Source organism: Phacochoerus africanus, chromosome 12, assembly GCF_016906955.1.
Source record: "Phacochoerus africanus isolate WHEZ1 chromosome 12, ROS_Pafr_v1, whole genome shotgun sequence".
Taxonomy (NCBI): Eukaryota; Metazoa; Chordata; class Mammalia; order Artiodactyla; family Suidae; genus Phacochoerus; species Phacochoerus africanus.
Genome location: NC_062555.1, coordinates 11,845,613 through 11,873,352, shown reverse-complemented (window position 1 = coordinate 11,873,352; position 27,740 = coordinate 11,845,613). Strand labels below are relative to the sequence as shown.

General features: G+C 39.9%; 1 protein-coding gene across 1 annotated transcript in view; it reads left to right on the top strand.

The window, feature by feature from the left end:
* The window catches only part of USH2A (usherin), an 811,661-nt gene that overhangs the window by 293,892 nt on the left and 490,029 nt on the right, over positions 1-27,740 (top strand). Inside the window, exons 21-24 of the mRNA XM_047754984.1 lie at positions 12,023-12,153; positions 22,702-22,828; positions 25,000-25,101; positions 27,207-27,386. Coding sequence (XP_047610940.1) covers positions 12,023-12,153; positions 22,702-22,828; positions 25,000-25,101; positions 27,207-27,386 — 540 coding nt within the window. The remainder of the gene's footprint in view (positions 1-12,022; positions 12,154-22,701; positions 22,829-24,999; positions 25,102-27,206; positions 27,387-27,740) is intronic.

Below are 27,740 nucleotides of genomic sequence, written 5' to 3'. Positions count from 1 at the left end.
CAATACTCAAACATACACTGTTTACAATAGAGTTACTTTAGGTATAAAAAAATAGATGGATTAAAAGCAAAAGAATGGGAGTTCCCATTGTGGCTCAGTGGGTTAAGGACCCAACCTAGTGTCCCTGAAGGTGTGGTTTTGATCCCTGGCCTCGCTCAGTGGATTAAGGATCCAGAATAGCTGCAAGCTGCTGCATAGTTCACAGATGCAGCCTGGTTCTGGTGTTGCCTTGGCTGTGGCATAGACCTAAGCTGCAGCTCCAGTTCTATCCCTAGCTTGGGAACTTCCATCTGCCACAGGTGCAGCATAAAAAGAAAAAAATAAAGTAAAAAAGTAAAAGGATGGAAAATATAAACCATGAAATACTTTTCTTTTTTTTTTTGTCTTTTGTCTTTTGTTGTTGTTGCTATTTCTTGGGCCGCTCCCGCGGCATATGGAGGTTCCCAGGCTAGGGGTTGAATCGGAGCTGTAGCCACCGGCCTACGCCAGAGCCACAGCAACGCGGGATCCGAGCCGCGTCTGCAACCTACACCACAGGTCACGGCAACGCCGGATCGTTAACCCACTGAGCAAGGGCAGGGACCGAACCCGCAACCTCATGGTTCCTAGTCGGATTCGTTAACCACTGCGCCACGACGGGAACTCCATGAAATACTTTTCATAATGAAATGGCAGTGGAAATATTTATATTAATCTGCAAGACTAACAGTATTACCAGAAATAAAGACATTTTACAGTGATGAACAGTCAATTCTTCAAAAATAAAATATCCTAAATGTGTGGGTATGTAATAGCAGAGTTTCAAAATAGATGAAATAAAACTTATAAAATAAGAACATGAACAAATTCACTACCATATACAAAGGTTTTTAAATGACATTCTTAGTAATTAATAAATAGTTTAAGAATCTATAAGAGCAAAGAAAAAGCAAACAACACTATGAATGAACTTATGGTATTTATTGGACACAATATCCAAAACTGGAAAACAGCCAATTTCTGCTGCTTAGAAAAGTTACCTAGGGGTGTGTGTGTGTATATATATATATATATATATATTCTTTTTCTCCTAGTATTCTTTTTCTCCTGCTATCTTCCATCATGGTCTATTCCAAGAGATAGATTGGGTAGAGTTCCCTGTCTGTACAGTAGGACCTCATTGCTTATCCATTCTAAATGTAATAGTTTGCATCTACTAACCCCAAACTCCCAGTCCATCCCACTCCTCCCCTCCCTCTTGGCAACCACAAGTCTGTTCTCTATGTCCATGAGTCTGTTTCTGTTTTGCATATAGGTTCATTTGTGTCATATTTTAGATGCCACATATACATGATATCATGGTATCTGTCTTTCTCCTTCTGACTTCACTTAATATGAGAATCTCTTATGGCATCTATGTTGCTGCAAATGACATTATTTTCTTTTTTATAGCTGAGTAGTATTCCACTGCATACATGTAGTACATCTTAATCAATTCGTCTCTCAACGGACATTTGTGTTGTTTATATGTCTTGGCTATTGTGAACAGTGCTGCTATGAACATTGGGGCACATATATCTTTTTTGAGTTACAGGTTTCTCCACATAGATGCCCAGCAGTGGAATTTCTGGATGATATGATGGTCCTAGATTTAGTTTCTGAGGAACCACATACTGTTTTCCATAGTGGTTGTACCAATTTACATTCCCACCACACTGTAGGAAGTTTCCCTTTTCTCCACGCCCTCTCCAGCATTTGTTATTTGTAGACTTATTAATGATGACCGTTCTGACGCATATGAAATGGTACCTCGTTGTAGTTGATTTGCATTTCTCTAATAATTAGTGATGTCAAGCATTTTTTCGTGTACCTGTTGGCCATCCATAAGTCTTCTTTGGAGAAATGTCTGTTTGGGTCTTCCACCCATTTTTTAATGGGTTGTTTTGTTGTTGTTGTTGTTGAGTTGTATGAGTTGTTTGCATATTTTGGAGATTAGGCCCTTGTTGGTTGTATTGTTCGCAACTATTTTCTCTTATTCTATATGTTGTCTTTTCATTTTTTTTTTTATGGTTGAAAATGCCCACTCTTTTCAAAGGTACTGGGAAAGTATATACTAGACCATGAAGAAATCAATAAATTTCAAAGGATTGAACTCATAGAGCTTAGTCCCTGACCACATGGAACTGAATTACAAATCAACATGAGACTGATATTTAGGAAATGAGAACTATGTCTAGATACTTACAATGGAGCACGACAGTGTGAGAAAAAATTATGTATACCTGTATATATAACTGGGTTCCCATGCTGTACAATGGAAAAAAAAATGGTGTTGGGGAAATAGCAATAAAAAATAAAAAATAAATAAATATTTAAAATTAAACAGCTCAATCAGTGAATCAAATAGAAATGGCAAGGGGGGTTTTTAGATGAAATTTTAGAAGTTAAAAAGTATATTGCATGTCAGCTTTTAAAATGCAAGTAAAATAATGTCTAGAAATTGATTTTTAGGCTGAATGATTATCTCAGAAGAAAAAGATCCAAGTTTTTCTATCTTTCTTATTAAAAGAGCTACCAAAAGCGTACATTAAACTCCAAGTAATAAGAAATAGAAAATAATTCAGAAAAGATCAGATATCAATGAAATAGAAACATATATCAAAGCCCCAAGTTGGCTTTCAGGAATGATGGGCAGCAGAGGGCCTGTAGTGGAGGGTAGATTTTGAATTAATTAAAAAAAATCAATAACATGATTCACCGCATTAATAGAGAAATTGGAGCTAAATATTATATTTTCTCAATAGATCTGGAAAGAATTTGGCAAAATTTAATACCTACTCATAATGAAAACTTTCAGCAAACTATGAATAGAGGAGGACTTCCTCAATTAAATAAAGGACCACTACACCCATGTTATGGCTAATATACTCAATAGTGAAATAGTATATGCCTTGCATCTACAACTGGGATCAGGTCAGCATTCAGATTTTACTGGTGGTTCTAACTTCTGCAGTAGTGCAATAAAATAAATTAAAGGCATAAATATTAGAAAGGAAAAAAAATCTTTATTTGCAGTTGACTTGATTATGTAGGTATGGTCAATCCCTAAATAAGTACTAGAACTAATATGAATTCAATAAGGTGGCATATACAAAGTAAATATAGATTAAAAATGAATCAAATATACTAGTAATAAACAATTGAAAAAAAATTTAAAGTAGCGTTTAAGAGAGCATCCAAAACATCTTACTTTAACAAAATGAGTGGAAAGATTCTACATTCTAAATTATAAAACAACTTAGGAAAATTAAAGTTGATCTAAATAAATGAGAAGATTTGACTTGATTATGGATGAAAAACATAATGTTAAAAGAGTCATTCCACCTCAAGTAAATCTATAGATTTCATGTAATTTCAATCAAAATTATAGTAAGCTTTTTTGAAGAAATTCTCAAGTTGATTCTGTAAGTTCAAAGGAAGTGCAAAAGATCTAGAATATTCCAAAACAAGATTAAATAAAGTCTAATGAATTTGTTAGACTTATGCTATCTAATTTCAAGACTTAAAGGCACAAAAAATAAGACTTTGCATTATTTGTGGAAGTACTGGCAAATAAATTAAAAACAGACCCAGATTCCCACTGTAATTTAAATTTGATGAAGTTAAGGCATTTCAAAGGGGAAAGCACCATCTTTTCAACAATGATATTGCATAGTCTGCGGTAACCGGGAAAAAATGAAACTGGACCCCTACCTCACATCATATATGAAAATTATTTTGAGATGGAGTCATTGACCTGAAAATAAAGCTAAAATTATAAAGCTTTTGAGGAGTTCCCATCGTGGCTCAGCAGAAACGCATCTGACTAACATCCATGGGGACGCAGGTTCAATCCCTGGCCTCGCTCAGTGGGTTAAGGATCTGGCATTGCCGTGAGCTGTGGTGTAGGTCACAGACATGGCTCGGACCTGGCATTGCTGTGGTTGTGCTATAGGCCAGTGGCTACAGCTCCAGTTTGACCCCTAGCCTGGGAACCTCCATATGCCGTGGGTGCAGCCCTAAAAAAAAAAAAAAATTAAAAAAAAATATAAAACTTTTCAGAAAAAACAACAACAATATCTTAGTGAACTTAGAGTTGGTAAAGAATTCTTAGGATACACAAAGCACTATTCATTAAAAAAAATGATAAATTCTTCTTCAAAAGCTGCTAGGAAAACACAAAAGCAAGCCACATAATGAGTCATACATGTTTAACTTACTAAGAAAATACAAAGCAATTTTCTGAAATGGTTGTTCCACCTTACATTTATGTACAGTAGAATTTAGTGTTTTTAATCTTAGCCATTCCAGCGAGTATGGCATGGTATCTCTTTTAATTTTCATTTCCTCGATGAATGAAACAGAGCGTCTTTCTTGTGAACCTTGGTTATTCATATACCAGAGTTTTTCAGTCATAAACTGTTCAAACTTTAACCCATGTTTTATGGGATGATTTGGCTTAAAAAAATTTTTTTTTGATTTTTAATAATTTTTTTCCCTCTTTTTAGGGCCACACCCATGGCATATGGAAGTTCCCAGGCTAGGGGTCAAATCAGAGCTGCAGCTGCCGGCCTACAGCACAGCTCATGGCAACACCAGATCCTTAAGTCATTGAGCAAGGCCAGGGATTGAACCCACATCCTCATGGATACTAATCAGATTCATTACTGCTGAGCCACGATGGGAACCCCATTAATAATTGTTTTTATACAATTTTTAAAGGTTATACTCCATTAAAAGTTATTAAAAAATATTGGCTAGCATCCTCCTGTTGTACAATACATCCTTGTAGTCTATCTTAGACCCACGAGTTTGTACCCCTTATCCCCTACCTGGTATTGTTCTATCCTGTATCCTCCCCCATCTCACCACTGGTAACGGTTAGTTTGTTCTCTATATTTGTGAGTCTGCTTCTTTTTTGTTGGATTTTTCAGATCCCACATATAAGTGATATAATATCTGTCTTTCTCCAACTTGTTTCACTTAGCATAATGCCCTCCATCCATCCATGTTGCTGCAAATGTCAAAAATTCATTCCTTTTTTACGACTGAGTTGTGTTTCCTTGTGCATTTATGTACATCTTCTTTATCCATTCTGTCGATGGACACTTAGGTTGCTTCCATATCTTATCAATTCTAAGTAATGCTGGGGTGCTTTTACCTTTTTGAATTAGTTGGGATTTTTTTCCCCCTTTCGATGTATTCTAAGGAGTGGAATTGCTGGATCATGTGGTAGATCTATTTTTAGGTTTTTGAGAAACCCCCATACCATTTTCCGTAGTGATTCTACCAGTTAACGTTCCCACCAGCAATGTATGAAGGTTTCCATTTTTCCTCATTCTGACCAACATTTATTATTTGTTTTTTTTTTTTTTTTTTTTTTGGTAACAGCCATTCTGACAGGTATGAGGCGCTTTGCGGCTTCAATGCGCCTTTCCCTGGTGATGATCCGTGCTGAGCACCTTTTCCTGAGACTGTTGGCAGCTGCACTTCCTCTTTGGAAAGTGTATCGAGTTGTAGGAGTTCTTTAAACATGCTGCATATCCGTGTCAGTTACAAGAATCTGAAACTCTGCTTCAAGATTTTTTTTTTTTTTTTCATCTCTGTAAATGCTTTTTTAGCAGCTCTGTCATTCATGCTGGTGAGTTGTATTACAGTTTCCCATAATTATAGTTTACGGATTTTGGAGGGAAGTATTTTCTTCAGCTGAAGCATTTCGGTTCTCAGTTTCATTTTGTTCTTCGAGTAGCTCTATGAGGGTATTAACGGATCATTTCCAGTCATTTTGAAGTGTCTGGCCTTCTCCTGAATCTGCAATAACAAGGGCATATCAGCTAGGATGATGGTTTTGGGGGGCTTGATAGGTTTTTTTGGTTCAAGAGAGACACATACTGTTGTTTCAGTAAAAGGGAGTTTGGTTTATAGACAGTTTCTCTGTGGGTGGTGTGTGTGTTTTCCGATGTTACGATCCTCTTTTTAATTCAGGACTCTTTGCTTTCCCATTTGCCTCCTTCTCTGAATCTAAGAGATTTGGCCCCTTCTGTTGTCTTTCCTCTTCGCCAGAGGCATGCCCTCCAGAGACCACTGTTTCTTTTTCTCCACCCTTTCAGGCCTCTTTCTTTGAATATCCAGTAGCCAGAGTTTACCCAACAAGCTTAAGCCTTCTCTCTTCTCAGTGTTTTTTGTTTGTTTGTCTTGTTTTGTTTTGTTTCGAACTCAGGAAGGAACTGACTTCCGAGAGATGATTTTACCTGATTGCTGCCTGCCATGGCTAGAACCTTATGGCCTCTCTCCTTTTCTCATCATCCTCTATTTTACTCTCAACTCTGGCGAGAACTCTGGTGCTGGCTTTTCTTGTTTAGAATGTTTATTTCTCTACTTCACATAGTAAAGCTTTTAGAATGTTCTGTCTCCCAGTGACTCTGTAGGCTTGGGTTATGGTGATTTTATTTGTTCTTCTTAATCAGAATGTTTTTTTGCAGAGAAAATGTGGAACAATTTGTATTAGGCTGCCATCACGATCCCATGCAAGGCTGAATCATTTGGACTAAAATTTTAAATGTTTGAAAAAGTCATAAGTAGAAGAAGCCATTAAAGACTAGTTTTTATTATTTTGTGGGTATGGAAGAATTTACTAAATAAAGCACCAGAGGAAATTTTAAAAAATATTTTAAAATTTTTAATCTTTTTATTTTAGCCTGTAGGATGGTGAAAAAACAACCACATAAGGTTACAAGCCATACAGCAACCTGGTAGAAGGTATTTGAAATGTATCGACAAAGGATCAGCATTTAATTATCCCACAGAAATTTATTGATGGCTTAGAATGAGGCAGGCACTGTTCTAGGTTAGCATTTCCTATGAGGTAAATGAAAGAAATAATAAAAGGTGGGTGCATGCTGGAGATGATGAGCGCCATGGAGAAAGGTAAATCAACTGGGTGGATGTAATTTTTGAAAGACCAGTCATGATGGACCTTTCAGAGGTGCTGAATTTGAAAAAAGGCCTGCAAAAAAATGAAATAAAATAAGATAGCAAACCATGCGGATGTGCGGGGAAGACATTTCTGAGCAGAGGGAAAAGTGATTACTGAGGCAGCCAGAGAGCTAGAGTGGAGAATGGGAGGAGGAGCATAATAGGAAATGAGGGACTTAGGGAACTGGATTATTCACTGGGTTAATCAAACCCAGGGTGTTTTAGGATAGCGTAGATGGTTGCGTAGCATCTTTTATCCAGCGTTGTGAGGGTCATGCCTGTAGTCACTTGTGGCTGTTGTTTGTGCGATCTCTTTGCAATATTATATTTTTATATATGTATATAAATATATATAAATTATTATATGTTTATTACATTAAAGTATACTTTTGTACTTTCTGCAGTTGATGGGTGTGTATGCTTCAGTTTAATGGTATAGTGAAAAGCATTTCTTTATACATAATTTTATATTTTTTCTGAAGCTGTGTATTTGAGGAGGGGGCTGGCATGTACCTTGGTGTTAAATGGTAGACCGAAAGTTATGAACATATACTTCAGAGACGTAACTTAATAATTCCTGCCAAGCAGTTTTTCACAATGGTTGTACCAGTTATAGTCCCACTAGCAATTTATGAGCATTCCAGTTGCTCCACTTACTCAAATATATTTGGTATTTTCTATTTCATTTTAGCCATTCTGGTGGGTGCTTAGTGGCACTGCATTTTAGTTTGCGTTTCTCTGATGCCTAACAATGCTGAGTGTCCTTTGCACATGTTTATTGGTGATTTGGGCATTGTCTTTTTTGAAAAGCCTTGTGCCCCCATTCTTCTAATGTGATATTTGTCATTTTGTTTGTTTGTTTGTTTTTAGGGCAGTACCCATGGCGTATGGAAGTTCCCAGGCCGAGGGGTCAAATCAGGGTTGTAGCAACATGAGATCTGAGCAGTGTCTGTGAGCTATGCCACAATTCATAGCAGTGCTGGCTGTTGACTCAATGAGCATGGCCAGGGATCGAGCTCACGGCCTCATGAATATTAGTCAGGCTCATTATCACTGAACCATCAAGGGATCCTTGTTTGTCTTTTTTAATTGATTTGTAGTAATATGTGTCTGTTATCAGAAATATGAATTACTAATACCTTCTCCTGCTGTTAGTTATCTTTTCACTCTCTTATTTGTGCCTTTTGTTAGACAAAAGTTGTTAATCCCATATACAGTTTATCTCCATTTCTCTTTCTGTTATACTTTTACCTGTATCATTAGGAACCTTTGCCCATCTCCTGGCCCTATCACTGTACTGTATTTATGATTCAATTTTAAAGTTGCATAAATTTACATAAAGGCAAAATATTTCCAGCCAGACCTTGGATTTTCATATTTTGAAGTGTGAGACCATGGATGTATGTCTCTTTTGTGCATCTTTTATCCCAATTGCCTAGAAGAGTGGCTACAGAAAGTGTATTTCCCTAAAATTTTTTTTTGTCTTTGTTTAGGGCCACACCCATAGCATATGGAGGGTCCCAGGCTAGGGGTTGAATCAGAGCTGCAGCTGCCAGCCTGCACCACAGCCAGAGCCACACCAGATCTGAGCCGCATCTGTGACCTCCAGCATGGGTCACGACAACGCCAGATCCTTAACACTGAGCGAGGCCAGGGATCGAACTTGCATCCTCATGGATGCTAGTCAGATTCATTTCTGTCGAGCCACAATGGAAACTCCCCCTAAAAATATTTCTTAAATGAATGAATAAATACTGATGAGATAAAAGAATGCCCTCTCATTTCCCTAAACACTTGAAGCAGAACAATTAAACTTTAGATTATCTCTTCTGTCATGTTTTCTTTTAACCAAAATCTAAATTTTAGAAAGTGAGAAATGTGTATGTTTCACTTCTCTGCCTGTTTTAGCCAGTATTGCTCTTTCGCACAACCCTTTAAAATGAAAAACACTTTGTGCTGCTCCGCTTCACATGTCATCTTATTCATGGGCTGAAAGCACAACCATGAGGCACAGGGGGAGTAGGTGCCGAGCTGAATCGCACAGCTGTATTTAAAGCTTCTGCTTTCACGTGGTACCATATCTCTGCTTCCGTATCTTTGCCCAACACAAGTCAATGGCTGAGTCTAAAGTGGGTTGATGGGGATATATAAGGATATAATTGGTTATGTGATTTAAGGCACTTGGCTCAAAAGTAGAATTTATTAATGTCTATACCATTAATTAATTGTCAACGTGATGTTTCAGTGGAAGTCTTCATTTTCTATTTCTTCAAAGAGAACGTGCAAAAACCCCTCACCTTTGTGATGTAAAGAAACCGTATTAATTGAACAAACTAAAGGGACGTTAACCCCACAACAGCAAATCAAGTTGTTCTTTATTAAATCCTCTCTTCTCACAAGAAATACCCCTTGATCTGTGTATTCTGTTTCAGTTGGGCTAAACAGTAGATCACATTTCTGTGGTAAATAAGTGTAAAACTTGGCATCCAAGGTTGTGTCTGAAAACCAGATGCACATGCGTATTCTTGAATAACATCTAATATTAATTGTTATTCCTAAGTATAACTTGTCTACATATTTCCATAATTCCTTGGAGTTCCCATCATGGCACAGTGGAAATGAATCCGACTAGGAACCATGAGGTTGCACGGTTGATCCCTGGCTTCGCTCAGCAGGTTAAGGATCCAGTGTTGCCGTGAGCTGTGGTGTAGGTCAAAGACGTGGCTCAGATCTGGTGTTGCTGTGACTGTGGCACAGGCCGGCAGCTGTAAGCTCCGATTAGACCCCTAACCTGGGAAGCTTCATATGGGTGTGTACCAGAAAAGACAGAAGACAAATAAATATTTCAATAATTCCTACTCTGATTCAAAATTTCCCTCATCAGATTTCCCTTCCACTGGGGATGTAGTCCCAGGCTGAGCAATTATTAATTTCTTCCCTCACTCAAATCCTTGATTTTGCTCTTCTGTTTACTCCCTGTTCTCTTCATGTTCTGAATTGTAGCTATTTTTATGAAATAATCTTCAGCTATTTAATTTTAAAGTAGTTTTAATTATAATACTTGATATCACACATACTCATTTTAATGGTGACAGAAAGATAAGCCATCTGTAGAAGGGCACAATTCTGAAGCAAAAGGAGAGAAACTTGAGCATATAAGGACTGAGATGAGGTCTTACCTCTTTCTCCAGATTTATCTCTTAATTCGCTCCTTGTCACCCAGCGTTCTTAATATTTCCCATACCTCTAAGCCTTTATACTCTTTCTCCCAAAGTCCTTCACACTCTCTGAAAATAAGCTCAAGCATCTTATTCTTTGTGAAAACTTCTATAAGCCCTTTGAATCAAATTATATCTTTTGAGTATGTCTGTAGCTTCAATGACACCTCATGACAATTTTTTAGTCTCTTTCCGCAACTAGAATTGGATGTCAGGTGTGTTTGTCTTTACTGTGTAACAGAGTCCTCAGCAAATGTTAATCTTCCACGGGTACATTTAAAAAGAAAGAGAGAAAGAGAATCTAATGCTCACAGAATGACTTCTGCCCTCCTGCCTCCGCATCTGTGTTAAAACATCTCCCTTTCCACTCATGTGCTTTTCACCTCCTTTGTCTGCCTTCGTTTTTCTTGGTGCATCTGGACACCATGCAATGTCCTAGGGCAGAAAGGTTACTCAGACATGGTTCCCGATGGCAGGAACCAGTTGCAGACTGTTGAAGCCAGGTTAAATCCCCCAGCTCTGGAGGAGTTTTGGTAACCAGTCCAGCCTGAAGTGAGCTCTCTTCCTTCGGACCTACCCGATTCTGGTTGGCTGCGTGACTCATGAAATCAATAGCCATTAATAAATTATTCAGTATCCCGCTCTTGAGCTGTTATTGAATGCTCATGTATGTTCTTGAACTCTTATGTGATTCTCCCTGTACAATGTGTCTGTTAAGACACATACATTTTGGAGTTCCACCTGTGGCTCAGTGGGTTGAGAATCCGACTAGTATCCATGCGGATGTGGGTTCAATCCCTGGCCTCCCTCAAAGGATACAGCATTGCCGCAGTCTGCAGCGTAGGGCACAGATGATGTGGTGTTGCTGTGGCTGTGGGATAGGCCTGCAGCTGCAGCTCTGATTTGACCCCGGCCCAAGAACTTCCATATGCCACAGGTGTGGGCCCGAACAGGAAAAAAAAAAAAAAAAAAGACCTTCAAGGACATGGGAAACTCTTAAAACAAAGATGGTGCCTCCTCAACCTCTTTGCCTGTTTCAGCACATTAACAAGATATCTTGCACACAGGCAGGTCTATAGTACACGTGAGTGAGTGGCACACCTGTGTAGAATGGAGGTTGGACCAGCTGGTGATACTGGGAACCATTGCAAGAACCAATACAAGCTTACAGAACCATCGCAAGCTTCCCCTGCTTCCTGAGTTGGTGGGGGGGGGGTGGTTTCCTGTGAGACAAGAGCACTGGGTGTCTAGGGCCGTGCTGGCAGGTGATCTGAATGGAGGGGGAGGGGAGACCCTGAAATTCCGCAGGTGGCAGACCCTTTGTTTACAGGATAGTGTTGCAGAAAATGGACTCTGTGGACCACTTCATAGTAGATCTTTCCCTTTTTAGCTTCTCTTACTGGACGAATTCTTTAAACTTCGTAAGTATTTTAAACAAAGCACCTTCTGTTTCTTTTGCTCATGTCAGAAACCCATTTATTTTTATGACTCTGATAATCTTATCACATTGATCCCCTAGTATCCAGTTTGGGGTTGACAACACATCTTTTTATGTTGATGAGTTTTGCATACATTTAAACTTCATTATATATTGATTAGTGGGAGTGCAGGCTTGAGTTTCCAAGAACAGGCTGGCATTCATAATGGGATACATTTAAAACCAAATGTCTGGGACCATCCCAGTGCATCTATGTGTATATTCCCCGACTGCACTCACTACATCATAAATAATAATGAAAGTAAATGTACGATTATCAGAAAGAATCAACAAAGCCCCAGCACTGATTGGCTCACTGCACTTGTCTCCCCAGGCATTAAGGCCAGCTTTCGAACAAGGGTGCCTGAAGGTTTGATCGTCTTTGCGGCATCACCTGGCAGTCAGGAAGAGTATTTCGCACTTCAGTTGAAGCACGGACGCCCTTATTTTCTCTTTGATCCTCAGGTAAAAGAGTAATCAATCCCATATAATATCACTTATTTGTGGAATCTAAAATATGGCACCGGTGAACCTATCTGCAGAAAGAAACAGACTCGCAGACACGGAGAACAGACTTGTGGTTGCCGAGGGGGAGGGGGAGGGAGTGGGAGGGATGGGGGTTTGGGGTGAGTAGATGCAAACTGTTGTATTTAGAAGGGATAAGCAGTGAGATCCTACCGTACAGCCCAGGGAGCTAACTGTATCCAGTCTCTTGGGATAGGACATGATGGAAGATAGTATGAGAAAAAAGAATGTGTACAGGTGTATGACTGGGTCACTTTGCTGCACAGTAGCAATGGACACAACACGATAAATCAACTATATTTCATAATAAACAAAAGAGTTAATGATTTTGAGAGGTTACCAAATTCTAGGTGCTTGTGTTTTCCCAGTACATTCTCACCAAAAACTTAAGAGGTGAGTGCTCTTATAACTCCCTGCTTTCCCAATAAGGAAAATGGAACTTACAGAAGTGATGGGACTTGCCCACAGCCAAGACAGCAGCCCTTCAAACCAACAGCTGAATGTGTGCTTAAGCTCTGTGAGCTGCACAACCGAGTGCTCCCTCCTGATGAGGAAGAAAACTTTTAAATGCGTTTGAACAGACGTGGTTTGACTTTCCTCCAGAGCAAAATGGTGTCGCTCTTTACCGCCTTTCTCTCCTTCCCTCTTTCTCGTTTTCTCCTCCTCTGTCCCTGCCACTTCCCCCCTCCCCTCCCCCATCCCATCTCTCTCTCTCTTTCTTTCTTCACCAGCAAATATTTAAGTATCTGTCAGGTGCTATAGGGCTGGGTATTACAGACGACACCAGTGTAAAGTTAGGTGTGTCCCCCGTCCCCTGTGAAACAATCTAGGTAGGATATAGTAAAAAAATAATAATAATAATTTAAAATATTCTTGGCTGTTATGAAAGCCAGGTAAGATGTTGTGTGTGATGAGTGCACAGAATCAAAGGGTCTTTCTTTCCCGAGTTGTCGGTCTTCTGTGCAAACGTGATGTCTACCAGATGGCAAACAGTGAGGAAAAGCGGGTCAGGAGCCAAGTGTGTGTCTACACGGAAGGCCTGGGTCCGAGGTGGGGTGGCCCGAGGAGATACTGGTGGGAATGAGGGAAGGAGCTGCAGTACATGTATGGGCAGAGCAAACAGCAAATGCTGATGCCTGAGTTGGAGAAGAACATGGCACATCGAGAGGATTCTCGTGGGGCCGTGGAACAGCGAACAAGGAAACCGGTGGTTGGTCGAAAAGCTGAGAGGAGAGGAAGGACTTGAGGGCCCTGGAGGCAAAGGAGAGGATTTAGATTTTTCCGCAGGGCCATCAGATAGGTGTTTTCACTTCGGTTACAGGAATATTAGTCGGCGGTAGATAGAGCAGCTCTGGGTTGAGCCGCTGAGTAACTGAGGGGTAGGCCGAAGTCAAAGAGTTTTCTCAGGTTTTCCAACGTAAAAGGCTGGTCTAAGACATGGCTTCTGCTCGCTACCTGAGCGCTTTGCGTTGCACGGGTAAAGCAGGCACCAGTTTTCCCCTTTGTATCTAAGGGATCAGGTCAAGAGCTTCCTATGCCCTGGAGACCCCTCCCAAGAGGAAGGAAGGTGGGGCCGCGTGTCAGAGCATCACTGCAGGCTTCCCGCAGAAGATCTCAAAAGAACTGGGGAGGCAGGCTCACCCCTTCAGCCTGAGGAAGCTGCTAGAGCCATGCGTTGGCCACGGGAAAGGTTTACTCCTGAGATTTTGGCAGGAGCTTGATAATTCCCTGCCCTGTCCGCTGTAGGTCCTCAGACACAAGGACTCCTGGTTGCCCCCTACAATTGCAGTTTCTTCTTCTTCTTCTTCTTTTTTTTTTTTTTTTGTATCTTTTGGGCTGGACCCCAGGCATATGGAAGTTCACAGGCTAGGGGTTGAATTGGAGCTACAGCTGCAGGCCTACACCACAGCCACAGCAACGCAGTTTCCAAGCCAAGTCTGAGACCTGCACCACAGCTCACGGCAATGTTAGATCCTTAACCTGCTGAGCAAGGCCAGGGATCAATCCCACATCCTCATGGATGCTAGTCGGGTTTGTTACCACTGAGCCACAGTGGGAACTCTTATGGAGTGAATTTCAGTGACAGATGGGAGTGAATCTCAATGGCCAATGGGAGTTGGTGGCTAATAGCCCAAAGTCTCTCTCCGCTCTTTTTTCTTTTTCTTTTTTTTTTCCCTTGAGGCATATAGAGTTCCCAGGCCAGGGATGAACTCCGAGCTGCAGTCTTGACCTACCCAGCAGCTGTGGCAACTGCAGGATCCTTAACCCATTGTCATGGGCGGGGATCAAACCTGAGTCCTAGTGCTCCAGCGATGCCACCGACCCCTTGCCCCATAGCAGGAACTTGGAGTAGCAGCTTATTAAGAGATGCTCATAGATGGTTGCTGAGGAAGGCAAAAGGAAACAGCATCACACCTAAGCAGGCCCAGCATCCAGAGACAAAGCGATAGGAATAAGAAGCAGCTGTTTCAGAAGGCAAGGCAGATGGCATTGGGAAAGCAAAAACAGCACACCGAAGTTGATGCCATCGCAGAACTGAAAATGCTATTTTTCCATTGAACCTTTAAGTAGATAAATGAAAGAAGAGATGGTTGGGCCTCCGACTGGAAGATCAGAGTCCATAACACAAATATGAATACATAAAGAAAGATGAAGGAGGCTGCTAATATCCTTAAGAAGAAACTCAGAAGGAGAACAAAAGAGCACATGCATAAGAAAAAGAAAAAGGAAAGAAAATAAAGACAGAGAAAATAGGAGAGAATCTCTGATTTAAGAGAGACTTGATTATAAATGTATCGGACAGATTCATCAAGTTCCAGTCAAAGATTAAACAAAGCTCATGCTTCTATAGGACATCTGGGTGCCAGCCGTTATTCTAAGGGTTTTCTCTGTATATAAATATACATCTTTTAAAGATCGTGACAACTCTATCAGGTAAGTAGCCATCATGCCCATTTTTACAGGTGAAAATCTGTCACAGTTAATTTTCCCAAAATCATACAGCTCGTCTCTGACCAAGCTTTTCAACACGAAAGAAACATGCTTGCTGATATCCAGAGGCTCAGTTAAAATAATCATCCATGCACCATATCGGATGGAACTATTTCAGCAAGTTTTCTAATTAAAAGGAAAAAATAAAGAATCTGAAATATAGAGAAGCAGTGGTGAATAATAAATCTAGTATTTAAAGACAGAGGGACTAGAACTCTGTAGTAGAGTGCCAAAGAATCTTTGGCATAGCATGAGAGACATAGAGCAATGGGAAAAAAAAAAAAAACAACCTAATAATTGTTTGATCCTAAAAGTAGTAAAAGTTGAAGGAAGGAAGAAAAAAATCAGTGACTCAAAGTTTCTAAAGGTATCAGCTTAGTGGAGGAGGCAGTTAAGCGTACAGATCAGGCTGGTTTCTTGTTTTCATAAAATGGGCAGAAATATTTGACTTTAAATGTTATCACCAAAGAAATTAATTACTAATAGACTGAAAAGGTTCCAAGAACAGTTAACAAGATTGGAAAGAGACCAAATGCTAAATTGTAAATATCAACAAAAACATTAAATGTCAGGAAACGATCCTGTAAAACAGAAGACTGTCAATGAAAACGAAAAAAAATCTAGTTCTGCTTTTTTCCACCTCAGGCTGTTAATATCTAGGTCTGTTTGAGGCAGAGCCAAATGGAAAAAAGCTTTATTTTTTTAACTCAACAATTTTTTTTGTATTTATAGTTGTACAACACTCATCCCAACCCAGTTTTATAGCATTTCCATCCCAAACCCCCAGCCTGTCCCTTCCCCCACCCCAAGTTGTCTCCTTTGGTAACCGGAAGTTTTTCAGAGTCTGTGAGTCAGTGTCTGTTCTGCAAAGAAGGACATTGTACCCCTTTTTCAGATTCCACGTGTAAGTGACAGCATACGATGTTGGTGTCTAACGTCACTTAACATGATAATTTCTAGGTCCATCCACGTTGCTGCAAATTCCATTACTTCATTCCTTTTATGGCTGAATAATATTCCATTGTGTATATGTGCCACATCTTCTTTATCTACTCTTTGGTCAATGGATACTTACGTTGCTTCCTTGTCTTGCTATTGTATGTAGTGCTGCAATGAACATTGGAGTACATGTGTCTTTACGAGTCATGGTTTTCTCTGGATAGATGCCCAGCAGTAGGATTGCTGGATCAAATGGTAATTCTATTTTGAGTTGTCTGAGGAATCTCCACAGTGGTTGCACCAATTTGCATTCCCACCAACAGTGTAACAGAGTTCCTTTTTCTCCACACCCTCCCCAGCACTTCTTGTTTGTAGACTTTTTGATGATGGCCATTCCGGTTGGTATAGGTGGTGCTTCATAGGAGTTTTGGTTTGCATTTCTCTGATAATGAGTGATGTTGAACATCTTTTCATGTGTGTTTTGGCCATCCATATGTCTTTGGAGAATTGTCTGTTTAGATCTTCTGCCCATTTTTTGATGGGGTTGTTTGTTTTGTTGATATAGAACTGCAGGATGTGTGTATATATCTTGGAGATTAATCCCTTGTCAGTTGATTCATTTGCAAATATTTTCTCCCATTCTGTGGGTTGTCTTTTCATTTTGTTTAGGGTTTCCTTTGCTGTGCAGAAACTTTTAAGTTTAATTAAGTCCCATTTATTTATTTTTGTTTTCATTGTCATTACTCGAGGAGGTGGATCTGAGAAGATGTTGCTGTGGTTTATGTCAGAGAGTGTTTGGCCTATGTTTTCCTCTAAGAGTTTTATAGCATCTGATCTAATATTTAGGTCTTTAATCCATTTTGAGTTTATTTTTGTGTATAGTGTTAGGGTGTAGTCTCATGTCATTCTTTTACATGTAGCTGCCTGGTTTTCCCAGCACCACTTATTGGAGGGCTGCCTTTTCTCCATTGTATATTCTTGCCTCCTTTGTCATATTAGTTGACTGTAGGTGCATGGATTTAATTCTGGGCTTTCTGGAGTTGACTGGAGACCAATGGCGGAAAACTTTAATAGCGTAACAGTTTAGTCAGTGACCTTGAAAGTGGGTTCATCTCCTTTCATTTTTAAAGCAGCCAAATGAGGTAGATATTGTTTTCTTCCCTGCGTTAGATGAAGTGGGTTGACGAGGGTCCCGCAGCGATAGTAGTAGCACTGGCACTAACTTTGGTTTATTTCGATCCATGAATCCATGTCATTAAAAATGTCTTATACTCCAGGTAGGCAGTTATGCACGGAAACGCAGAAGTAGGAAGTGAACAAAATGCCCCTCCTGCTATCCTCTCTCTGGACCTCCCTCCCCCACCACTGGAGCTGGGAGTCCTGCCGGGGTCAGACAGGGCAGGGAGCGGCACGGTCCAAAGCAGTGGGGGGGGCTTCACATGCCTCCCCCTTACACTTGGTCACACCTTCATAAACGTCCATCCTGGTGTCTGCGAGCCTGATTCCGGAGTCACACCTCAGAGCTATAGTTGTAATAGCGCAGTGGCCACAGGTGTGTTCATGGGTTTTGAGTATTTCATGAACCACCCCCCACCCCACAAACACTCTAAACGTATGGGGCAAAGTCTTTGCAGAATTAATCCAAGAATAATTTCATCCGCACTGAAGTATGACTGCCGTCTCTTTGACAGGGTTGTCTCTTTTCCTAAAGGATGTGCTACCTTCAGATTCTGCAGCATAGGAAGGTAGAGGGGTTAAGCAGCGCTCACCTCTGCTCAGCCCTGGTATTCCTGGTAGGATCCTGAGAATGTGTTGGGGAACTCTCACCGGTTGGTTCATCATTTTCATCCCCTTTTCTTTTCTTTTTTTTCTCCCCCCTGTCTTTTTAGGGCCACACCCATGGCATATGGAAGCTCAGAGGTTAGGGGTTGAACAGGAGCTGCAGCTGCCGGTCTATACCACAGCCACAGCAACACCAGATCCAAGCCTCGTCTGTGACCTACACTGCAGCTCTCAGCAGCGCCAGATCCTTAACCCACTGACTGGGGCCTGGGATCAAAACCGCATCCTCATGGATGCTGGTCGGGTTCATTACCACTGAGCCACAACGGGAACTCCCATCCCCTTTCCTGTGGGGAGACGGTGTAGACCATAGCAGAGCTCACGGAAACATTCACAGGGCATTGCCAGCCATTCCTGTCCCATCACTCCTCCCGTGGACATTGACCTCGAATTCTCCTCACTGCCGCTGGCATTGCCCACTGCTCTGCCCCTACCTGTGTACCCAAATCCTAACCTCTGTACAGAGTTGGTACTTGCCAACCAAGTATTCATAAAATCGTTAGAGCCAAAGAGGGAGAAGCAGGGGCATGGAGAGGGTTTCATGACCCCTTGCAAGTGCTTTTTTACCTGGAATCACATCCCTCCACAAGGCAAATGTTACCTGTGTTTTCAGGAAAGTGGCAATTAATTTACTCAAAAGAAAGGAAAGGACTGGCTGAGCCAAACTGCCTTAAGATCTGATGGAGGAAAAGTAATCAGCTCTATTAGACTCAGTGCTCCTTGGTCGCAGTGCTGTCTCCACGTGCGTCAGTGAGCTCAAGCTGGTCAGGGCTGGCCCCTCGTCCTCACCACCAAGGAATTTATGCGGCTTAAAAGGACGCACTTGCTAACTTCTTAAAGAGGACCTCACATATTATCCGACAAAGAGTTGTTGAAACTGAGGCATGGAGAATACGTGGAATATTCTTCCTCTGCTTTTTTCTCTTTTGGGATAAGAATATGGCTACAGCTTCTTGAATAAAGTTGGCGCAACCTGAGGTTTAAAAAACTTTGTTTATATGCCTCTCATGGACATTCAAATACCCACTCCTTCAGGTGGCACTCGAAGCCGGGTTTCTTTCCTTTGTCTTTAAATGACAGGAGATGGTCTAAGGAACACCTAATTGTGTTCCTCGGACAGGTCGTGTTTTGTTTTGTTTTGTTTTTGTCTTTTACTCCTGCAGTCTCTTCCTGAGGCTGCCTCATCTCCTGGCTGAGGTCTCCCTCAGAGCAAGAGGAGCGCAGACACCCACAACACAAGCCAGTCTTTTTAAATCTAAGCTCAGACGCGGCATGTGCCCTCTTTTCTTTTTTCATTTTTTTTAAATTATAGTTAATTGACATTGTTGTGCCAATTTCTGCTGTGCAGCAAAATGACCCATTCACACACACACACATTCTTTTTTTCATGTTATCTTCCATCGTGTTCCCAGCCCATCCCATTACCACCCCCACTAGCAGCCCACCCCACCTGGCCTCTTGGCAACCACAAGTCTGTTCTGCATGTCTGGGAGTCTGTTTCTGTTCCGTAGATAGGTTCATTTGTGCCATGTTTGAGAGCCCACATATAAGCGATCTTATATCATGAGGTATTTGTATTTGTCTTTCTTTCTGACTTCACTTAGTATGAGAATCTCTCGTTTCATCCATGCTGCTGCAAGTGGCACTATTTCATTCTTTTGTTGGTGGAATGGTATTCCATTGTGTATTTGCAGTACATATTCTTAATCCATTCACCTGTCGATGGGTAGATTGTTTCTATCAATATGCCATTCTTATCTGAGGGTCCGGTCCAGCAAGGAAAGGCCTGTCTATTTGATCCACAAATACATCTTTGAGGCTCAGTGCAGTCCTTGCAACACAGTGGATACTCAATAAATAAATGTCCATCAACAGATTGACTGACTGACTGGCTTGACTCTTGGTAAAACAGGGCTCATAACTGAGAGAATTATCCATTTTCTAGGGTAAAATTTCTATCCCTTTAATGATAATTTATCAATTTAATTCTTATTTGTCTTAATTTGTCAGTTGGTTAGGTATCTTGACTTATACCAATGGTTATTTTTAAGCTACTCTTCCTGAATCCATTGAAAACAATGAAATTTTGAGTTGTGGAAAGAACATTTTGTAGGAATTTAAAGTTACTCTCTAATATGTAGCTTCAAAATACCTGAAGTCATTGTACACCTTGTTCTATTTAAAATATCTTAATAAACTCAAGTAATACCTTCCTCACGTAACAATGTAATCCTACATAAAGGCCATCGGTGTAAAAACTTACATGGCTTTCTTTCCAAATGTCCAATTAATTCTATGAAAAAATATTTGGGGGAAGGAGAAAATCTTCCTAATATTTAACATTGCACGTATGTTTACATATTATAAACTGAACATCGGAATCGTTGTTAAAAGTCAGTTACGTTTAACGATTAAAATGTTTTTGGTTACATCTCTAATGATTAACCGTAGTCTTCCCATATTCCTTATTAGATTAATTTCAATTTGGATATACTTGAGCCAGTGATATGTTGTCGTCCAGTAATGATTCGTGGATATCATTTCAATGCTTTATGGTTAGTGACCTTAACAGGAATTCACGTCACATTCTGATTTTACTTAGGAAACTGTGGAAATGAAAAAAAATCTGAGTAGCGCCTACTATTGGTACTATTGGTACTTCCCCAGTGGAAAAAACAAACTGCATCGTATGACACCACAGTCGATCACAGAATTATTCTCTTCACATTGGTGAGAGGGAAATAATCTTCAGATGATCATTGAAGAAGAATATGCTAAGTTTCTCTAAGTTTGAAGAAAATTTGGTATCCTGAAGCTATATGTTCTGTACTTGAGTTTGTCTCCGATAAATGCAATTTCTGATGGGGAGAACTAGTAATGCTTCAGATTGTTGCCAAACATAATACGAAGAACCACTGACTCAGACACCTGATCTTCAGAATGCAGCATCGTTTGTAACAATTTTAACGCTAACTAAGTACACTTTGATGAGACAGCATTTAATAAAATGCTCATTAATTTCATCATTAGCAAGGGTATGCTAAGAAGTAAGCCAGTTTCTTATGTCACGCCCAATTAGCATCCCATGCTAGTAATCCCATTAGTATTGTTGAATTCACTAATGGAAAAACTAATGGGCATGCTACCAGGGCACATTAATTGGGCACGACACCAGTTCTGGTTTTAATTATTAAAGTATGATAATGAAATGTGTGTTTGTAAAATATTAAAATGTTGAGATGGTGAAGAAAATAAAGGAATATGTAGAGAAAAAAAAATAGAAAGTCAACCTACAACGATTCAAGGACTTACCCAAATGGTCATCTTTCTAGCTGATCAAGTTGTCAATAAAATTGGGATATTGTCCACGTAAGAAGCAACCCACTCATACTCATGGGAAATTAAAAGCTGTTTTTTTGGTAATATGAAATTTTGTATGTCATACAAGTTGTCATGCTTTGTATGAGGCCTGACAGGAGCCAATTAAATGCATGGAATGGACATGCTATATTGCTGAAACTGTTTTAGGAAAATAAAAATGGAAATGTTTTACCAAAGATGGTATGATTAGCACTGCACTTTGAGTAATATAAGTCTTCACCATCTTATGTCAAGTAATTATCACTTTTATATATTTTAGAAAACAGTAAACAGAAATTACTAGAGCTTGGTGAGGCATTCCACACAATTAAAAAAAAAAAAGTATTTTGTTAATATTTTACCCAATCTTTTTTTACTGTGTTATCAAATTGGAGTTAGTTATTCCCAAGGCGATCAACTCTATTAAGAAAGAGAGAAATTTAGTTTCTTTTAGAAGGTTTAGGGTAACTTTCTGGTTGTTGTTTTTTTTTTTTTTCCTTTAATCACACTAGTAGTAAATGATAATGGTGACGAAGTTGAAATATATTTTCCTTAGTTTTATTTGCTCACTAACATTAAAAAGAGTACTATTGTGCTAACCATGATATATGCGGTGCTAAAGCGATGAAAGTTTTCTACTTCTCTTTATCTCTTTCCTTATTCTTACCTCCTTTTAGCTGGTCTCTATTCTTCATATTTCCTTAGTCTTATCCACTGAGGAATTCATTTTTAATTATGATGCTATTACCTTAGCCAAAAATATAAATGCTAGACCAGACTACATAAGCACTGAGTACTAAGTTTAACTGCAACACTCATGTTCAACATATTAGTAACTGGCTAATTTTTAATGTGCATCTTATTCCGTCCTGCTCTTGTTACTATTCCATCTTGCTCTTGCTACTTGCTCTTGTTAAGGAAGGCACAAGAAACTAACTTGCCAGATGTTTCCGTGTCTTTAGAGCAATATTGCTTGGATGATATTTCCTTCGTTTTAAAAGCTTCTCTTATATGTCTGCCAAAAATCGAAAATCTGTATTAGAATATAAAATTCATGACCTTTCTGGTGAGTAGAGTTATGCAACATCCAAATGTGCTTGTAAGAAATTCTTGTTCCAAAGAGAAGTTCTTTTCAGATTTGAACGCTGTGGTGGTCACAGAAGGACCTCACAGAAAAGCCAGAATGATGTTAGGTATCGACTTGAATTTTGAGTTCTCTTTGAAACATATGCATGCTCACATCAGGATCGTGTTGAAATGTGCACATTGGTTTTTAAGAAATATACAAGTTTATATGTGTGTGTATCGACATATATATTCACTCATTGATTTATTTCACTCATGTATTCCCTTCAGGGGTCTGCAGTGGAAGTTACCACAACTAATGATGCTGGTAAACAATATAGTGATGGCAAATGGCATGAGGTCATCGCTATTAGGCATCAGGCTTTCGGCCAAATCACACTTGATGGGCAGTACACAGGTAAGATCTTCCTTGACACATATGAATGGCTCTATTGATAGGCTGAGGTTGCCACACTTCTGTAGTTTATACTTCTCCATTTCCTCCTTCACCTTTATCTCCACTCAATTTCATCTACATTTCCTGGCTGTAGTGTCTCATATTGGAGGTGAAGTGCAGAGACTGGAAACCTATCGAGGTCACATTTGAGTAACAAGGGGAGGTAGGGGGAGAACTCTGAGACATTTTATCTAAAGTCCCTGTGTTATCAAGATCATAGACACTGGAGATCATATGAAGCATTATGTCATTGTCAAAACTTTGTGGATAAACTTCCAACGTTCCTGGTCCAGAAAGCTGCCTCGTCAAATGTCATCTGCCACCATTTTGGGGAAATCTTTACTTTCAGGTCCCCGGGTTATGTGAGGTCCCTTCAGGATTTGGTGCCTTCTTTAGGTGTGTCATGTGAATCCAAGAATCTATTCCTTGGACTTTGGCAGCACGAAAGTTGGTTAGCAATACCTGGCAGGGGACTGCCTCTCCAATGAGGTTGAAGAAAGTTCTTCTGAAGGTGACTTGGCCAAGGGATAAAATCTTCAGGTTGCAAGATGTGATGCTTGAGGTCTGCATCTCCTGAGAGTGTGCTGTGGAAACAGTTGCTCTACCAAAGCATGGTTATTTTTTAAAAATTTATTTTATTGAAGTGTACTTTATTTAAAATGTTGTGTTATTTTTAATAGAAGCAATTCAGCCTTTGCAGTATTAGAGAATCCCTCCCTTTTTAAGTGGTAGGTCAAAAAAAGCAGGAGCTTGGTGTGTTCAATGTCCCAAGACTATTTCAAAGGGTGAGACATTTTGAATTCCAAAAGGTATGGATCTGAAATTTAGAAGGGCCACCGTCAATGCTTTGGGCCAATATTTTCATAGGGCCTCTATCAATTTTGCCAATTGAGTCTTTTTTTAAAAAAAAATTATTAGAGTATAGTTGATTTGCAGTGTTGTGTCAATTTCTGCTGTACAGTATACTGACCCAGTCATGTGTATATATACATTCTTTTTCTCATATTATCTTCCAGCATGATCTATCCCAAGAGACTGGATATAGTCAATTACGTCTTTTTTTTTTTTGGTGAATTTTATTACATTTATAGTTGTACAATGATCATCACAACCCAATTTGATAGCATTTCCATCCCAAACCCCCAGCCCATCCTCCCACCCCGCCCCCCCAACCAACCTGTCTCCTTTGGAAGCCATAAATTTTTCAAAGTCTGTGAGCCAGTATCTGTTCTAGAAAGAAGTTCACTGTGTAAACAATAGCATGTGACACTGGTGTCTATGTCTGACTAACTTCACTTAGCATGATAATTTCTAGGTCCAACCATGTTGCTGCAAATGCCGTTATTTCTTTCCTTTTAATGGCTGAGTAATATTCCATTGTGTATATGTACCACATCTTCTTTATCCACTCCTCTGTATATGGACATTTAGGTTTTTTCCATGTCTTGGCTATTGTATATAGAGCTGAAATGAACATTGGAGTCCATGTATCTTTTCCAGTCATGGTTTTCTCTGGATATATGCCCAGCAGTGGGATGATTAAGTCTAAATAATGCCATTACTGTGATCAACTAAACTAGAGGATTAAGAGTGATAAGCATGGTCAAAGGGTTATAAAACTGGCCAAACAGCATAGACATGGCCAGTAAAACAGACCCTGTCACTATGAGGTCTGTCTGGATCCAAGTGGAGCCCTCGTTCTGAAATCAGATGGATGTCCTAAATATCAAAACTGAGTTGGGGAAAGAGAACCAAGAAAGAGTGATGTCCAGAAGCCCAGTGAAGGGTTTAATCATTAGTTACATTAGTAGAAATAGATTATCCTGGAGTTCCTGTTGTGGCTCAGTGGTAATGAACCCAACTAGTCTCCATGGGGATGTGGGTTTGATCCTTGGCCTTGCCCCGTGGGTTAAGAATCTGGCATTGCTGTGGCTGTGGTGTAGGCTGGCAGCTGCAGCTCTGATTCAATCCCTAGCCTGGGAACTTCCATATGCCACAGCTGCAGCCCTAAAAAAAAAAAAAAAAAAAAAAAAAAAAAAAAAAAAAAAAGAGAGAAAAACAAAAAAGGAAAAAGAAAAAAAAATGGATCATCCTGCAGAAGTTGGGATTCTCATCTGCTTTTCCATCCATAGGTTCCTCGTCCACCCTGAACGGTAGCACTGTTATTGGGGAGAACACAGGCGTGTTTGTGGGAGGGCTCCCCCAAAGCTACACCATCCTCAGGAAGGAGTCTGGTAAGTCTGAGGAAGGTAGAGAATTTACATGTTGTTGCCACAATTTAGACTGGAGTTGAGTTACATTATTTTAAAGTTATCAATACTAGCATTATTTTCTATTTCGTGCTTTATATATAATCAATATGTCAAACTTTTCCTTTAGATCTCTTCTTTCCTAAAGGAGTTGTGTGTTTTTTGCATTTAAATTCTTAGTGTCCAGTTATTGGTATATGAGAGCCATTCATTAAACTTGTGTTGAAATGGGAGTTCCCGCTGTGGCACAGTGGAGTACGGATCTGGCATTGCCACAGCAGTGGTTTAGGATGCAGCGGTAGCTCAGATTTGATCTCTGACCCAGGAACTTCCCTATGCTGAAGGTGCAGCCAAAAAAAAAAAAAAAAAAAAAACGAAACAAAACAAAAAAAACAACCCCCTTTTGCTGAAATGAATTATCCTAATTTTAGTCAAAGGTATGTTATTTTAGGATCAAAGGATTGAAAAACTTTCAGTGAGTTTTGGAGAGGGATATATTTAAATCCTTAATATTTAAGACTGATGGTAGTTACCTCCTCAGAAATACTTAAGACTTAATATTTAAGACTGATGGTAGTTACCTCCTCAGAAATACCTGTAAAGAAGAGAGGGTTTTCACATCCCTCAAAAATACTGACACACACACAAACACAAGGATTGAAAGAGAGCATCTTTGTCCTGGTTCTTTGACCATCATGCTCACTTCTTGGCTTTGGTACATCCAGGCATCAGGTGGAAGGCATACCCTAATATTAACTCTTCCTCCTGTAGAGGACATCTCTTCATCATAAATAAGGGATTTGACCTTGTGCGTATACATTGACCTTGTAAAACTTGGACTGCTAGGGAACTCCTTCCCCAAAATCCAGTCATGAACTTAGAAGCTGAGCACCAGGCTTGGCCCTGATCTCATTGTATGAAATGTGAGCTCGACTTCCTGTTCCTTCTACCCTCTCTACTTTTTTCCTGCTCTCAAATTTTCTCTCTTGCTCATTTTCTCTCTTTCCCAAGCCCTCGTGGCCACCCCATTTGTTGTATTCATAAACTTTCTACCTTCTGGGTCTGGGGAATTCAGAAACATAACATTATATTAATTTCTAGAAATAAAGTAAAATTATTGATTTACTTTTGTGACACACCGGTTCATAAGGATGAAGGAACTAATTTATAAACTATAGATTCCATAGACAGACGTGTCCCAAACTGTACTTTTAACCCTCGGTATCACACTTTTCTTTTTAAGACCAGTGGCAGGATAACTCTCCTTGTTAGTTCAAAAGGCAGTATTCCTGCTAGTGCTACAAAAACCGAGGTTTTTGCGGACGCATCTGTTTCTGCAGGTGGAGCTAAACAACGCCATTGTTACCGGTGACCGTAGCTGATGGAGTTGTGTTTACATGAGTTATAATGAGCACCGCTGCCTATTTCTTTTTTTTTAAATTAGAGTATAGTTGATTTACAGTATTGTGTCAATTTCTGCTGTACAGCATACTGACCCAGTCTCTCTCTCTCTCTCTCTCTCATACACACACACACACACATTCTTTTTCTCATATTGTCTTCCATCACATTCTATCCCAGTAGATTGGATAGAGTTCCCTGTCTTATTCAGTAGGAACTCACTGCTTGTCCATTCTAGAGGTAATAGTTTGCATCTACCAACCCCAAACTCCCCTCCATCCCAAGCCCTCCCCTCTCCCCCTCGGCACCTACAAGTCTGTTCTCTATGTCCATGAGTCTGTTTCTGTTTTGTAGACAGGTTCGTTTGTGCCCTACTTCAGATTCAACATATAAGTGATATCATATGGGATTTGATATCTTGCTGACTTCACTTAGTATGAGAACCTCTAGTTGCATCCATGTTGCTGCAAATGGCGTTATTTTGTTCTCTTTATGGCTGAGTAGTATTCCGTTGCATAGATGTACCACCTTGGCTTAATCCATTCCTCTGTAAATGGACATCTAGGTTGTTTCCATTCTTGGCTGTTGTGAAGAGTGCCTATTTCTTTTATTGTAACAGCATGTCAAGTGAATTACTTGAAAAGAATTTCTCAAAATCCATATTTCTTGATGTCTCTCAACTTCCGCAGGCATAATTCAAAAGGGTTTTGTGGGCTGTCTCAAGGATGTGTATTTTATGAAGAATTATAATCCCTCTGCTACTTGGGAGCATCTGGTTTGGCAGAGTTCTGAAGAGCGAATCAACGTGTATAGCAGCTGGGAGGGATGTCCCACTTCATTACAAGAGGGAGCCCACTTCCTAGGGATGGGTAAGGTTCTCAAATAGACATAGTCATTGCTTAGCTTGTATGTTCTATCTTTGGCATAATGTAATCTCCCCGATCCAGTTATTTTGACCTCTTATGAACCTACTATCACAGAAATACCTAGTCAGGCCACGATGCACATACATACATTCTCAATGTCTGAATACACAATATCAATAGCAAGACTCATAAATGCATATTCATGTGTAAGATCTCTGGCAGTTTGGGGTTTACATATGGTCGTATCAATAATGTCCATTTGTGAGGCCATTGTTCTTACTTAGACTGCAGCTTTACTTAGCTGTTTCAGAGTTGGGTCGGCCAGGTCACTCCACACCATATCTGTTTATCCCATTA